Genomic DNA, 14,009 nt, shown 5'->3' on the forward strand with positions numbered 1-14,009 from the left:
ACTATTTGAACTCCTACAGGTTTGGGTAACAAGGGATACCTATAATTCTTAACTCGGACATAAGCTTTTTTTTTTTTTTAAGAGACGGGGTCTCACTCTATCACCCAGGCTGGAGTGCAGTGGCATCATCACAGCTCACTGTATCTTCAAACTTCTGGGCTCAAGGGATCCTCTTGCCCCAGTCTCCTGCATAGTTGGGACTACAGGTGCCAACTCCTGCCAATTTTTTTTTTTTTTTTGTAGAGATGGTTGTCTCACCATCTTGCCAAGGCTGGTCTTGAACTCCTGAGCTCAAGTGAGACCCCCCCCCCCGCCCACCCGCCTTGACCTCCCAAAGTGCTAGAATTGTAGGTGTGAGCCACCACACCAGCCAGAATTTTTTAAAAGACACGTTTGATCATGGCATTCCCATGCTTATAATTTTTCAGTGACTTCTCATTGCATTTAAGATAGAATTCAACTGACAGAACATATCCTACAGTACTCTATGATCTGGCCTCTGCCACTTTCTCCATCCTCACTTTACAGCACTATCTGCACTCACTGGAGCCATACTGGCCTTCTTGCAGTTTCTTAGATGTGCTAAAGTCTTTACTAAGACCTCCTTTTTGCCCTTCATTTGCCAGAAGGTACCAGCTGTCTCTCTTCCTCCCCTAATCCTCCATCTGGCTGATTCCTTTGCCTGAATGTCCTTTTCTCAGAGAAGCCTTTTCTAGCCACCTGTCCCATGTGATGATCTCGTTTTACTCTGTGTTTGTCGTTAGACTCTTACGCAGTCATGGACTGTAGCAGTGGACTACATGTATCACAATGATCCCTTAAGATTATAATGGAGCTGAAAAATTCCTATTAGTGACATCGTAACCATTCTGTCCTAGCACCTAGCATTACTTGTGTTTATGGTGATGCTGGTATAAACAAAACTATGCTACTGGTCATATAAAAATCTAGCACATACAATTATGTACAGTACGTAGTACTAGATAATGATAATAACTGTGTTTACCGTATTATACTTCTTGTGGTTAGAATGTGCTTTTTTATTAAAAAAAAAAAGTTTACTTTAGAACAGTATGTCTTGTTATGCCAGTGGCAGACTCATATATCTCACATTTACCATGTCTCTTGATTGCATCGTTTTCTCTGTGTTTCATTTGATCTTGTGTCATTTTGTTTTATGGCCCCTCTGTGTACAAAATTCACAGATAATGTTGCCAAGAAGAGGCCACTTCGAGTAGATTGACCAGTGAGCTAAATTAAAAGTGGTTAAGGACTATGAAGGTGGCAAATCACCAATGGTTATTGCGTGCCAGGTAATTATGTCTCATTTCACTGTAGCTATGATCTTGAAGAATAAGAACAAAGTGATGAAAGCTGTTAAAGGACCTACTCCATTGAAGACAAAAAGATGAACAAAAATTTGAAAAGGGCCTAAATCAGACATGGAGAAACTACTGAAGACCAGACACAGAAGCATATACCTCTCAGCAGCGTGACAATCTCAGACAAAACAGAAAATTTGTTTGCAATATTGAAAGAAAAGGTTGAACACAACTATGGTGTTGAATTTTCTGATAGCTTTGGGTGATTTTATTCAAGAATTGTTATTTGTTGTATAATGTGAAAGCTGGTAAGTGCTAAGTCTGTAAATGCTGATGTGAAAGCAGCTGAAGAATTTTTGGAAACTCTAGATAAGCTGACTGTGAGGAAAATTACTTGACAAGGCAAATATTCAGTATGGATGAAAGCTTGCTGTTCTGAAAACAGATACTGGAAAGGACTTTTCATCCATAAAGAGGCCAAGTCAATGCCAGGTTTCAAGGCATTAAGGACAGGAAAACAGTCTTGCCTGGGGAAATGTTGCAGGTTACAAATGGAAGCCCTTTGTGACCTTGCCCAGTGAGAACCCCAGGGCCTTCAAGCTTATCACTAAACATACACTGCCAGGGTATTGCAGGAGCAATAAGAAGTCTTGAATGACCCAGCTTTTCTTCCAAGATGCCCTCCTGAATTGCTCTTCTAGAGCAATGGAGAAGTACTGTTTGGAGAATAACATACCATTCGAGATTGTGCTTATTGTTAATAATGTTCCACACATCCTCCTTTTATTGGTGATCTTTATCCCAGTATCAAACTGGTATTTCTGCCACCAATTACCATCTCTCTGATCAACCAATGGATCAAGGAGTTAGAGCAGCTTTTCAGGCCAACTACCTGAGAAGGATGTTTACCTAGGCTATTTCTGCAACTGAGGAAGACACTGATAGAATTCTGGAAGGATTACATCTATGACTGCATCAAGAACCTTGCTTAGGGTGAGGTCACCAATGTGGGTATGAGTGGCATCTGGAAGAAGGCACTCAACAGGTTCGTCTGTGACTTTAAAGGATTTTCCAAGGATGAAGAGGTTGCAAAAATCAACATGGCTGTGTTTGAAGATGGCAAACAATTTTAATCAATGTGTGGATGAGGATGACATTGATAAGCTCCTAGAGGTGGTTTCTGAGGAACTGACTAATGAGAGGATGTTGGAACTGGAACAGGAATGCATAGCTGAAGAACAGGCAAGAGAAAGGGAAACTGCAGAGAAGAAAAACAAGAAACCCCAAGAAAACTGATGGTGAAGGGTTTGGCAGAAGCTTTTGCAGACCTCAACAAACTCCTTAAAAAGTTTGAAAACATGGACCCTAACACCAAAAGATTTTCATTAATAGAGAGGAGTGTTCTTGCTGCATTTTCTGCATACAAGCAAATCTCTGGTGAATGAAAGAAACAAACCAAGCAAACTATTGTGAACATATTTCTTCCAAAAGTGATACTTCCTCAAGAAGAGCATCAGGCAGGTCCTTTAGGAAGTGTCCAGAAGAAAGCATTGTTGTCACAGGAGATGGCAGCTCCATGCCTGTCATTCATTGCTTCTGAAGTCCTTCCAGTGGGACAAGATGTGGAGGTGCAAGACAGTGATATTGATGACCCTGACCCTTTGTAGGCTTTGGCTTATGTGTGTGTTTGTGTCTTAGTTTTTAGCAAAAAAGTTTAAAAAGTAAAAAAATTTAAAATTTTAAAATAGAAAAAAGCTTACAGAATAAGGATATAAAGAAAAAATATTTTTATGCAGTTATACAATGTGTTTGTGTTTTAAGCTAAGCATTATTACAAAAGAGACGAAAGATTTTTGAAAGTTAAAAGTTTATTAAGAAAGTTACAGTAAACAGTTAAATTTATTGGTAAATAAAATAATTCAATTAATTTCATGTAGCCTAAGTTATAGTATTTATAAAGTTTATAGTAGTGTACAGTAACATCCTAGGCCTTTTCATTCACTCACTACTCACTCTGTAACTCACCCAAAGGAACTTCCAGTCCTGCAATCTCCATGTGTGTTAAGTGCCATATATAGATGTACCATTTTTTATCTTTTCACCATATTTATGCTGTACCATTTCTCTGTTTAGATATGTTCAGATACACAGATACTTACCTTTGTGTTACTGTTAGTGACATTATTTACTACCATAACATGCCGTACAGGTTTGTAGCCTAGGAGTAATAGGCTATATTCTATAGCCAAAATGTGCAATAGGCTCTACCATCTAGGTTTGTGTAGGTACATTCTATGATGGTTGCACAATGAAATTTTTTAACAGCACTTCTCAGAATGTATCCCCATAGTTATGCATCACGTGACTGTGTTGGTTTATTGTTTAAAGTTTATTTTTTCTCTAGCCAAAGGCATACTTTTTCTATTAGGAGCCAGACAGTAAATATTTTAGGGTTTGAGAGCCATACACATTCTCTGTTGCATATTCTTCTTTGCTGTTTTTTCTTTCTTCTAAATGACCCCTTAAAAATATTGAAACTATTCTAAGCATGGATTTCGCCCAGGGCTGAAGTTGATCAATCTTTGTTCCAGAATATAGGCAGATTCCAAAGGGCAGGAATCACATGTGCTTCATTTGTCATTATGTATCCGTACCTATCACACACAGCAATTAGTATATAATACATATTTTGTTAATTTCATAGAATGGTTAAATAATGTAAGTATATAGCCTTTTCTTCTTTCAGTTCATTCCAGAGCTCTCATAAGGGATGAGTATATTCTTGCTCACATGTTGATGTAACCTTTAGTTACTTTCAAATTCCTGTAAGTGTTGACATTTTGACCTCCTCCCATGAATCACAGAATGTCCTTACTGGCATCTAAAATGGTGAATCCTTTCCAGGAGGTTGTCAGTTTACTTTGCCCAGAGTCATCAGAGGAATCCCTCTGTGCCAGCTATAGCCTTCCAAAATTTATTTCTTAAGTAATAAGACTTGACAGGTGAAATTATTTCTTGATGTACAGAATGCAGAATGGGTTGTGTTAGCAGGCATGAAAACAACACTAATGTCCTTGTACATTTCCATCAGAGCTCTTAGGTGATCAGGTGCATCGTCAATAAGCAGTAGTATTTGGAAAGGAATCTTTTTTTCTGAGCAGAAGGTCTCAACAGTAGGCTTAAAATATCCAGGAAACCATGCTATAAACAGATGTGCTGTCATCCATGCTTTGTTATTCCATTTATAGTGCACAGTTAGAGGAGATTTAGCATAATTCTTAAAGGTTCTAGCATTTTTGGAATGGTAAATGAGCATTTCAGCTTAAACTTAGCAGCTGTATTAACCCCTTTTAAGAGAATCAGACTCTCCTTTGAAGATTTGAAGCCAGGGATTGACTTCTCTCTAGCTGTGAAAGTCCTAGATGGCATCTTCTTCTGGCATAAAGCTGTTTAATCTGTTTTGAAACTCCGTTATGTAGTGTAGCCACCTTCATCAGTGATCTTAGATAGATGTGGATAACTTGCTACAGCTTCAGCGTCTGCACTTGGAGCTTCACCTTGCACTTGTCTCTTACGAAGACAGCTTCCTTAAATCTCGCTTCCAGCTTTTCTTCTGCAGCTTGGTTGCTTCTCAGCCTTCATAGAATTGTAGACAGAACTTTGCACTGGATTAGGCTTTGGCTTAGGGCAATATTATAGTTGGTTTGATCTTCTCTCCAGACCATTCAAACATTCTCCATATCAGCAATAAGGCTTTTTTGCTTTCTTTTATGTGTTCACTGGAGTAGTACTTTTAATTTTCTTCAAGAATGTTTCCTTTCCATTCACAACTTGGCTATTTGGTGCATGAGGCCTAACTTTTGGCCTATCCTGGTTATATAGTTTGGATTTGTGTCCCTGCCCAAATTTCACGTCGAATTGTAATCCCCAATGTTGGAGGAAGGGCTTGAAAGGGGGTGACTGGATCATGGGGGTGGATTTTTCCCCTTGCTGTTCTCGTGATAGTGAGTTATCACGTGATCTGGTTGTTTAAAAGTGTGTAGCACCTCCCCCTTAGCCCTTTTTCTCCTGTTCCAGCATGTAAAACATGCCTCTTTCCCCTTCTACCATGATTATGTTTCCTGAGACCTCCCCAGCCATGCTTCCTGTACAGCCTGTGGAACCATGAGCCAATTAAACCTCTTTTCTTTATAAATTACCCTGTGGGGAGGGATAGCCTGGGGAGAAATGCCAAATGTGGGTGAAGGGGAGAAAGGAAGCAAAACACACTGCCATGTGTGTACCTATGCAACTGTCTTGCATGTTCTGCTCATGTACCCCAAAACCTAAAATGCAATAAAAAATAAAAATAAAAAAAATTAATTACCCTGTCTCAGGTAGTTTTTTTTTTTTTTTTTTTGAGACGGAGTCTGGCTCTGTAGCTCTGTAGCCCAGGCTGGAGTGCAGTGGCACTATTTCAGCTCACTGCAACGTCTACCTCCCAGTCCAGATTCAAGCAATTCTCCTGCCTCAGCCTCCCATATGGCTGGGATTATGGGAATGCGCCACTATGCCCAGCGAATTTTTGTGTTTTTTAGTAGAGATGGTGTTTCAGCATGTTGGCCAGGCTGGTCTTGAACCCCTGACCTTGTGATTCACCCATCTCGGCCTCCCAAAATACTGGAACTACAGGCATCAGCCACCGCACCTGGCCTCAGGTAGTTCTTAATAGTAATGCAACAACAGACTAATGCACTTGGCTTTTGACATGCCTTCCTCACTAAGCTTACTTATTTCTAGCATTTGATTTGAAGTGACACATGTGACTGTTTCTTTCACTTAAACACTTAGAGGCCATTATCATGTTATAAATTAGCTAGATTTCAATATCCCCATTGTTGTGTCTTAGGGAATAGGAAGACCTGAGAAGAGGGAGAGATAGGGGAATGACTTGTCAGTGGAGTAACCAGAGTTTATACACCGTTTGTCAATTTAAATTTGCCGTCTTATATGGGCATAACTTATGGTATCCCAGAGTACTTAAAACAATAATATTAAAGATCACTGATCACAAGTCATCATTATAGATACAATAGTAACAAAATGTTTGAAATATTGAGAGAATTACCAAAATGTGATCCAGAAAAAAAGGAAGTAAGCACATGCTGTTGGAAAAATGGTACCAACAGACTTTCTTGACACAGAGTTGTCACAAATCTTCAATTTGTAGATATCACAATGCCTTCAAAGAACAATAAAGCAAAGCACAATTAAACAAAATGTATGCCTGTATATTTTTAGGGAGTATCTTATAAAATAGTCACCCACAGCATGTATTTATATCAATGTCAGGTTCAAGTCAAGGGTTTTTCTTGTCAACACTATGTAACATTATTATGGAAATGTTGGTGATAGTAATTAAATTTTTGTATTTTTACTTAAATAACATCCCACTGATTTTTGTATTTTTAAAATAAACTGAGACCTTCAGGAAACATGCCTTTACTCTTTGGTTCTTTATTTGATAAAAACACAATTGTAAATCCATTTGAAACATTTAGAAATAAGTCAAAATTAAAGTTACTTTACCACACAAATTTTCAGAACCCATAGTGTGCTAATGCACATTGTGTTTTTGCAGAATATGAATATAGACTATGCCTGATTTCTGGAGTTTGCTACAATTCATTAATGAATATTCTAAGGCAAATCCATTACATACTTTCAATTGCTATAAAATATGTATTTTTTCTAAATCTCAGGTGTCCTTGCATTCATTTTTCCCATTTTCTGGCTTTCCCCCTTTTTAATGGTCTCTCTCTCTCTCTCTCTCTCTCTCTCTCTCTCTCTCTCTCTCTCTCTCTCTCAGGTACCTACTGTCAACAACGGGAAGTGGAGGCCATTACTGAAGGTGTAGAGGAAGATGAAGGATTTTGCTGTTGTGAACCTGGCCATATTCCTCACATGCTTTCATTTAATGCTGCATTTAGCCAGCGATGGCTAGCTTGGGAAGTGATAGTCACAAAGTATATTCTAGAGGGTTATAGCATCACTGATAATAGCGCTGCTTCTATGCTTCAAGTCTTTGATCTTCGGAAAGTACTCACCACTTACTATGTCAAGGTAAGAGTATGTGCCTACTTAGTTAGATCTTCAGATAATCAGAGTTTCTTCTTGGGAATGACGTGTGTGTGTGTGTGTGTGTGCGCGTGCGCACACGCACATGTACAACTTTGTTTTAAAGTTGTGCTTTGCTTCTAAGTACTTATTTAAATTCTCTAGGATCCAGAAAAGTCCATAAAAATAAACCTACTAAGATCTTGCTTTTTCTATGTTTACTGGAATTCATTCCATTCATTCTTTAATAATAATAACTAGACATTTGAGGCTTGTGTTTTAGGCATTTTGCTAAGGAATATGTATACACAAATATGCATACACACATATGTGTATCTTAATTCTGTAGAGAAGTATTTCCCTATTTTACAAATAAACAACTTAAGGATCAGAAGCGAACTTGCCCAAGGTTCTCTAACAAGTAGAATTTGGGATTTAAAACCCAGGCATGTCTGAAACTTAAGACCTTGCTGTTGACCACAGCTTTGCACTGCTTTTATTCAATAAACTGAATAAAAGTATTGCAAAATTCAAGAGGTCCCCAAGACCACCCTCACTTTTGACATCAATTGTAATTTCAGGGTCCCCAAGACCACTCATAGGTACATTAAGTTGCTAGAAAGACTGCAGAACTCAGCAAAGTTGTCATACATTACACTCATGTCATTACAGTGGAAGGACACAGGTTAAAATAAGCCAAAGGAAGAGGTACATAGGATATTGTCCAGAGACACCGAGTCAAGGGGCTTCCAATTGTCCTCTCACAGCAGAGTTGCGCAGATGCCTGTTTCTCCCAGCAGTGAAGCATGGCAGTACTCATAGGGTGTTGTCCATCAAGGAAGCTTGCCCGCACTTGGTGTCCTGTCATGTAGGCAAGGTTGACCATCCGCATGGCCAGCTTAAGTCTCCAGGATGTCCAGAGGTCTTGGTGATACTGTATGGCTCTAGGCTCCCAGCTGAACAAGGACTCTTTAACAGGCAGGGCATCCCAAGGCTTAGAGGTTACTCTCTAGAACCTAAGGGTAAAGGCCAAACCTCTGGTTGGGCAAGGTTCATCCTTTACTGCATCAGATATTCTATTTTTGCTAAAGAGTTTACAGAAATACAGTATGGTTGTGATTTAGAGGCTTCTAGATGAGGCCACTATTTTTAAGAAGAAAATGTGTGCTAAGCTTTAATGACCAACATCTGAATTTTTCATACGTTTTTTTTTTTTTTGAGACAGTGTTTCATTCTGCTGCCCAGGCTGGAATACAGTGCCACAGTTGTAGCTCACCACTGCCTTGACCTCCAAGGCTTAAGCAATACATCCACCTTAACCTCCTGAATAATTGGGACTACAGGTGTATGCTACCAGCTAATTTTTTATTTTTATTTTTGTAGAGGTGAGGTTTTGGTATGTTGCTCAGGCTCTTAAACTCCTGGGCTCCAACAGTTCTCCCACCTTGGCCTCCCAAAGTGCTGGGGTTATAGGTATGAGTCACCATGCCCAGCCTGAAATTTTCATATCTTATATTGTTACCTCTCCCCACCACCTTATTTGCTGATTGGGATGAATGTTGAGCCTTCCATTTAATGTTTGGTTAAACCTAACCTCAGGAAGCTAGAGATTGACTTCACAATATTTTTTTACTCTCGTGTGCGTGTGGCATTTTCTGTCTCTAGTTCTAAATATATATCTCTGTAACTTGACCTAGGACCACCAGATGGCTTTAATAACTCTCTATAAGGAAATTATTCAACATAAATGCACCAAAGTAAAGTGTTTTTGGTTTTTTTGTGTGTGTGTTTTTTTGTTCGTTTGTTTTTTAACCTCTTTTGAAATATCTTAAGTTCAAAAGCTCTAAAATCAATAGATTAGGGCCAGGCATGGTGGCTCACACCTATAATCCCAGCATTTCGGGAGGCAGAGGCAGGCAGATCACTTGAGGTCAGCAGTTTGAGACCAGCCTGGCCAACATACTGAAACCCCATCTCTACTGAAAATTTTAAAATTAGTCAGATGTGGTGGTGGATACCTATAATCCCAGCTACTTAGGAGGCTGAGGTAAAAGAATCCCTTGAACCCAGGAGGTAGAGGTTGCAGTGAGCCAAGATTGCACCACTGCACTCCAGCGTGGATAACAGAGTGAGACTCTGTCTCAAGAAGTAAATAAAATAAAATAAATAAATGGATTGTTTTGAAGTTGCTTTGCTGAATTTATGATTGTGATTTTAAAGTATTAAATGTTTTTTCATCCAGTAAGGCTTGGGATATATTATTATAGTGTTCTTAAAATATATATGTAGAATATTGAGGGGAATAAAATACTTTTTAGTCATACTATCATTATAAATAATTGGAATTTATTTCACTGAGGAATATTAGTTCATTGAAATTGTGATTTAATCTGAATTGTTTTTTTTTTTTTCTCTTGTTCATATTAGGGTATCATTTATTATGTTACGACCTCTTCTAAGCTGGAGGAGTGGCTAGCTAATGAGACAATGCAAGAAGGACTTCGTCTGTGTGCAGATCGCAATTATGTCGATGTGGACCCGACCTTTAATCCAAACATTGATGAAGACTATGACCACCGACTGGCAGGCATATCTAGGGAGAGTTTCTGTGTGATTTACCTCAACTGGATAGAGTACTGCTCTTCCCGAAGAGCAAAGGTAGAGTTTGTGTATTTCGTTTACAACTCTTTGAATCCAGGTTTTTCCAAAGTTACAAACAATGTCCCTGTCCGTTCTTATGAGGTCAGTTTTTCCAGACCTTCCTCTTTTTGATCTTCTGGTTAAGATAACCTTCTGGTTCATTATGGTTGGGCCAAACCAACTCTGCCAAACCAGGTTAAAAGAAGTGGTCTCCCTCCTCATTTCATTTGCAGTGTCCCAGTCTTGCTGCCCAGGTAGCACCCCCTCCACCCTGGGCATGCACATGCGATCACATACATTCAAATTCCATGCATTACCCTCCCAAATCTAGTCCTTAAGAAATTCTACCTCTGTCTGCCACACTTGAGGATAATTAAATGTCTTTGTCCCAAATACAAAGTCTATACCTGTGCTGGCTAATAGACTTTCTGCAGTGTTGGAAATGTGCTATCACTACCACATGCAGCTGTGAACGTGAAATGTGCCTAGTACAACTAAAGAGCTGAATTGTAAATTTTATTTAATTTGAACTGGTTTAAATTTAATAGCCCATAGAGCTAGTGATTACCATATTGGACAGTGTGCATCTAGACCACTGATTTTCAAATATTAATGTGAGTAAAAAAGACATAGGAACCTGTAAAAATACATATTCCTGAAGCCCACTTGCAAGATCCTGATCTAGGTCTAGGCTGGAGACATAAAAGTCTGTATCACCCTAGGTGATTTTAATTCTGATTGTTCCCACATGTTTGGATAACGTGTCTTATCCTAAAAGTAAGATGAGTTAGGGACTTCAGCAACTGCAGCTTCTTTCTAGGTCTCGTGATTCTTGTGGTAGTATCACACCCCGGGTCAGACTCCATGTAACATAACCGCGGTGCCAAGACCAGTGATTGCAAAGCTGATTCCTACCACCACTACTGCTTTTTAAGCAAAACCCTTGTGTAGTCGGACCACCAGTGTCCTATGTACAGATTTACCCACGATCATGGAACATAGTGAGCTACCTTGACAACTGGTTCCTTCATCATGGTCTAGGAGATGCCTACTGACCATCTTCAGATTAGCACCTGGTTTAGTCCTTCCTTTGCTACCACTTAGAGTAAAACAGCCATCATATCAGCTTCATTTTACTCCATCAGTAAGAAGAGGAGCATCTTGTACTTCCTCTCTGAGCAGTGGCCTTTGAGCTTTTATACTAGATGTGCAGTATATACTGAGCGAAGTAGTACATCTTAAAAGAAAGGATAATGAGTTGGATAAAATAACCTCAGAAAAGGCTTAGAAGACCTGTATGCAACAGCTGGAAATAGAGGACCTCAAAGCTAAACTTCTTTCTTCCAAACAAATAATAAGCAGTTTTATTTTTTCATAAATAAAACTTACTTCAAATGCTTTGCGTACCGTTCATTCTCAAATCCTGGTACTGACTTTTGTTGAAGGGAGTAGTGGGAAGGGTCATATTATTCTATGGCTCTTCTTTGACTTGGATGATATTGGTTATTTTGTTGTTACTTAATCAGGATCTTGTGGGCTAGGGGTTAATAGTCTACCCACTCAGGAACAGGGACCCATCCTACCTTCAGGACCTTTCTCTTAGAGATTATTGCTGAGGTCATAAACATGGCTCAAGGAAATCCTCCTCATTGGTAATAAATTATATATTCAGAAGGTTTACCTCTAAACTTGGGTAACCCCCGTCTCTTCGGGTAGCTTATTTCACTAATCCTACTCTGTTTTATTTTCTACTCTTATAATCTGTTTGGAAGAAAATTATCAGTTGTATTTTTTTCCAGCTATATACTCTCCCTTCTGCTCTAGTTTTTCTTTTAAGTTGAACAAGATTATCTTCATCTCCTTAAGATCTTGCACATTATTCTCTGAATCAACATTCCCAGAATAACCTCTTCCTGGGGACGTTAATCAAGCCAGACTTGCTGACTCCAAGCTGTAGTGTCCTCATCTGAATGTTTAAAAGCTGCCTCAGACCCTTCTTCCATAGTTTCTTTTCAAGGTAGTATAAGATTGATACTGAATTAACTGTATTACCGTTACCTTCAATGCGAACGTGAAAGGATTCATCTCAGTTTCTTTCTTAACTACTTTTCAAATAATAAGAATTTCTTTCACTTTTGTTGTTAGTGTTAGCAAGAATTCTTGGTGAGAATTTCTAATGCTATTTAGGGAATAGGGCACACACCTTCTCCAGCAGTAACAAAATAGTACTGCCAGGCTTGAACTAATTTTTTTCTTTCAGCAAATTAAAGATGTTGCTATATTGTCTTCTGGCTTGCATTGTTTCTGATGGGAAGTCTGCTGTCATTCTTTTCTTTGTTCCTCTGAAAAAATGATAAGTCCAATAAAATATCTTTTTTCACTGGCTGCTTTTAAGATTTTCTCTTTATTACTGGTTTTAAGCAATTAAATATTATGTGCCTTAATGTAGATTTCTCATGTTTCTTTTTTTATTATTATACTTTAAGTTCTGGGATACATGTGCAGAACGTGCAGGTTTGTTAACATAGGTATACACATGCCATGTTGGTTTGCTGCACCCATCAACCCGTCATCTATATTAGGTATTTCTCCTAATGCCCTATCCCTCCCCTATCTCCCCCGCACGCTCCAACAGGCCCTGGTGTGTGATGTTTCCCCACTCTGTCCATGTGTTCTCATTGTTCAACTCCCACTTATGAGTGAGAACATGCAATGTTTGGTTTTCTGTTCCTGTATTGGTTTGCTGAGAATGACCATTTCCAGCTTCATCCATATCCCTGCAAAGGACATCCCAGCTTCATCCGTTTTAATGGCTGCATATTCCATGGTGTATATGTGCTACATTTTCTTTATCCAGTCTATCATTGATGGGCATTTGGGTTGATTTCAAGTCTTTACTGTTGTGAACAGTGGCACAATAAGCATAAATGTGCATCTATCTTTATAGTAGGGTGATTTATAATCCTTTGGGTGTATATCCAGTAATGGGATTGCTGGGTCAAATGATATTTCTGGTTCTAGATCCTTGAGGTATCGCCACACTTTCTTCCACGATGGTTGAACTAATTTACACTCCCACCAACAGTGTGAAAGCATTCCTGTTTCTCCACATCCTCTCTAGCATCTGTTGTTTCCTGACTTTTTAAAGATTACCATTCTAACTGGCATGAGATGGTATCTCAGTGTGGTTTTGATTTGCATTTCTCTAATGACCAGTGACGATGAGCTTTTTTTCATGTTTGTTGGCCACATAAATGTCTTCTTTTGAGAAATGTCTGTTCATCGCCTTCTACTTTTTGATGGGGTTGCTTTTTTCTTGTAAATTTAAATTTTTTTGTAGATTCTGGATATTAGCCCTTTGTCAGATGGATAGATTGCAAAAATTTTCTCCCATTCTGTAGGTTGCTTGTTCACACTGATGCTAGTTTCTTTTGCTGTGCAGAAGCTGTTTAGTTTAATTAGATCTCATTTGTCAGTTTTTGCTTTTGTTGTCATTGCTTTTGGTGTTTTAGTCATGAAGTCTTTACCCATGCCTATGTCCTGAATGGTACTTATGCCTAGATTATCTTCTAGGGTTATATAGTTTTAGGTCTTAATTTTAAGTCTTTAATCCATCTTAATTTTTGTATAAGGTTGTAAGGAAGGGGTTCAGTTTTAGTTTTCTGCACATAGCTAGCCAATTTTCCCAACACCGTTTATTAAGTAGGGAATCCTTTCCCCACTCCTTGTTTTTGTCAGGGTTGTCAAAGATCAGTTGGTGGTAGATGTGCGACATTATTTCTGAGGCCTCTATTCTATTCCATTGGTTTATATCCCTGTTTTGGTACCAGTACCATGCTGTTTTGATTACTGTAGCCTTGTAGTATAGTTTGAAGTCAGGTAGCATGATACCTTCAGCTTTACTTTTTTTTTTTTGCTTAGGATTGTCTTGGTTATATGGCCTTTTTTTGG

The 14,009-nt window shown here is 38.7% G+C and overlaps 1 protein-coding gene across 8 annotated transcripts in view; it reads left to right on the top strand.

Moving 5' to 3' along the window:
- The window catches only part of PCNX1 (pecanex 1), a 201,812-nt gene that overhangs the window by 152,476 nt on the left and 35,327 nt on the right, over nt 1–14,009 (top strand). For all 8 annotated transcript variants that reach the window (XM_002754063.6, XM_078335275.1, XM_035260872.3 and 5 more), the window contains 2 exons: nt 7,171–7,424; nt 9,846–10,076. In XM_002754063.6, coding sequence (XP_002754109.1) covers nt 7,171–7,424; nt 9,846–10,076 — 485 coding nt within the window. The remainder of the gene's footprint in view (nt 1–7,170; nt 7,425–9,845; nt 10,077–14,009) is intronic.

This window comes from Callithrix jacchus, chromosome 8, assembly GCF_049354715.1.
Source record: "Callithrix jacchus isolate 240 chromosome 8, calJac240_pri, whole genome shotgun sequence".
Taxonomy (NCBI): Eukaryota; Metazoa; Chordata; class Mammalia; order Primates; family Cebidae; genus Callithrix; species Callithrix jacchus.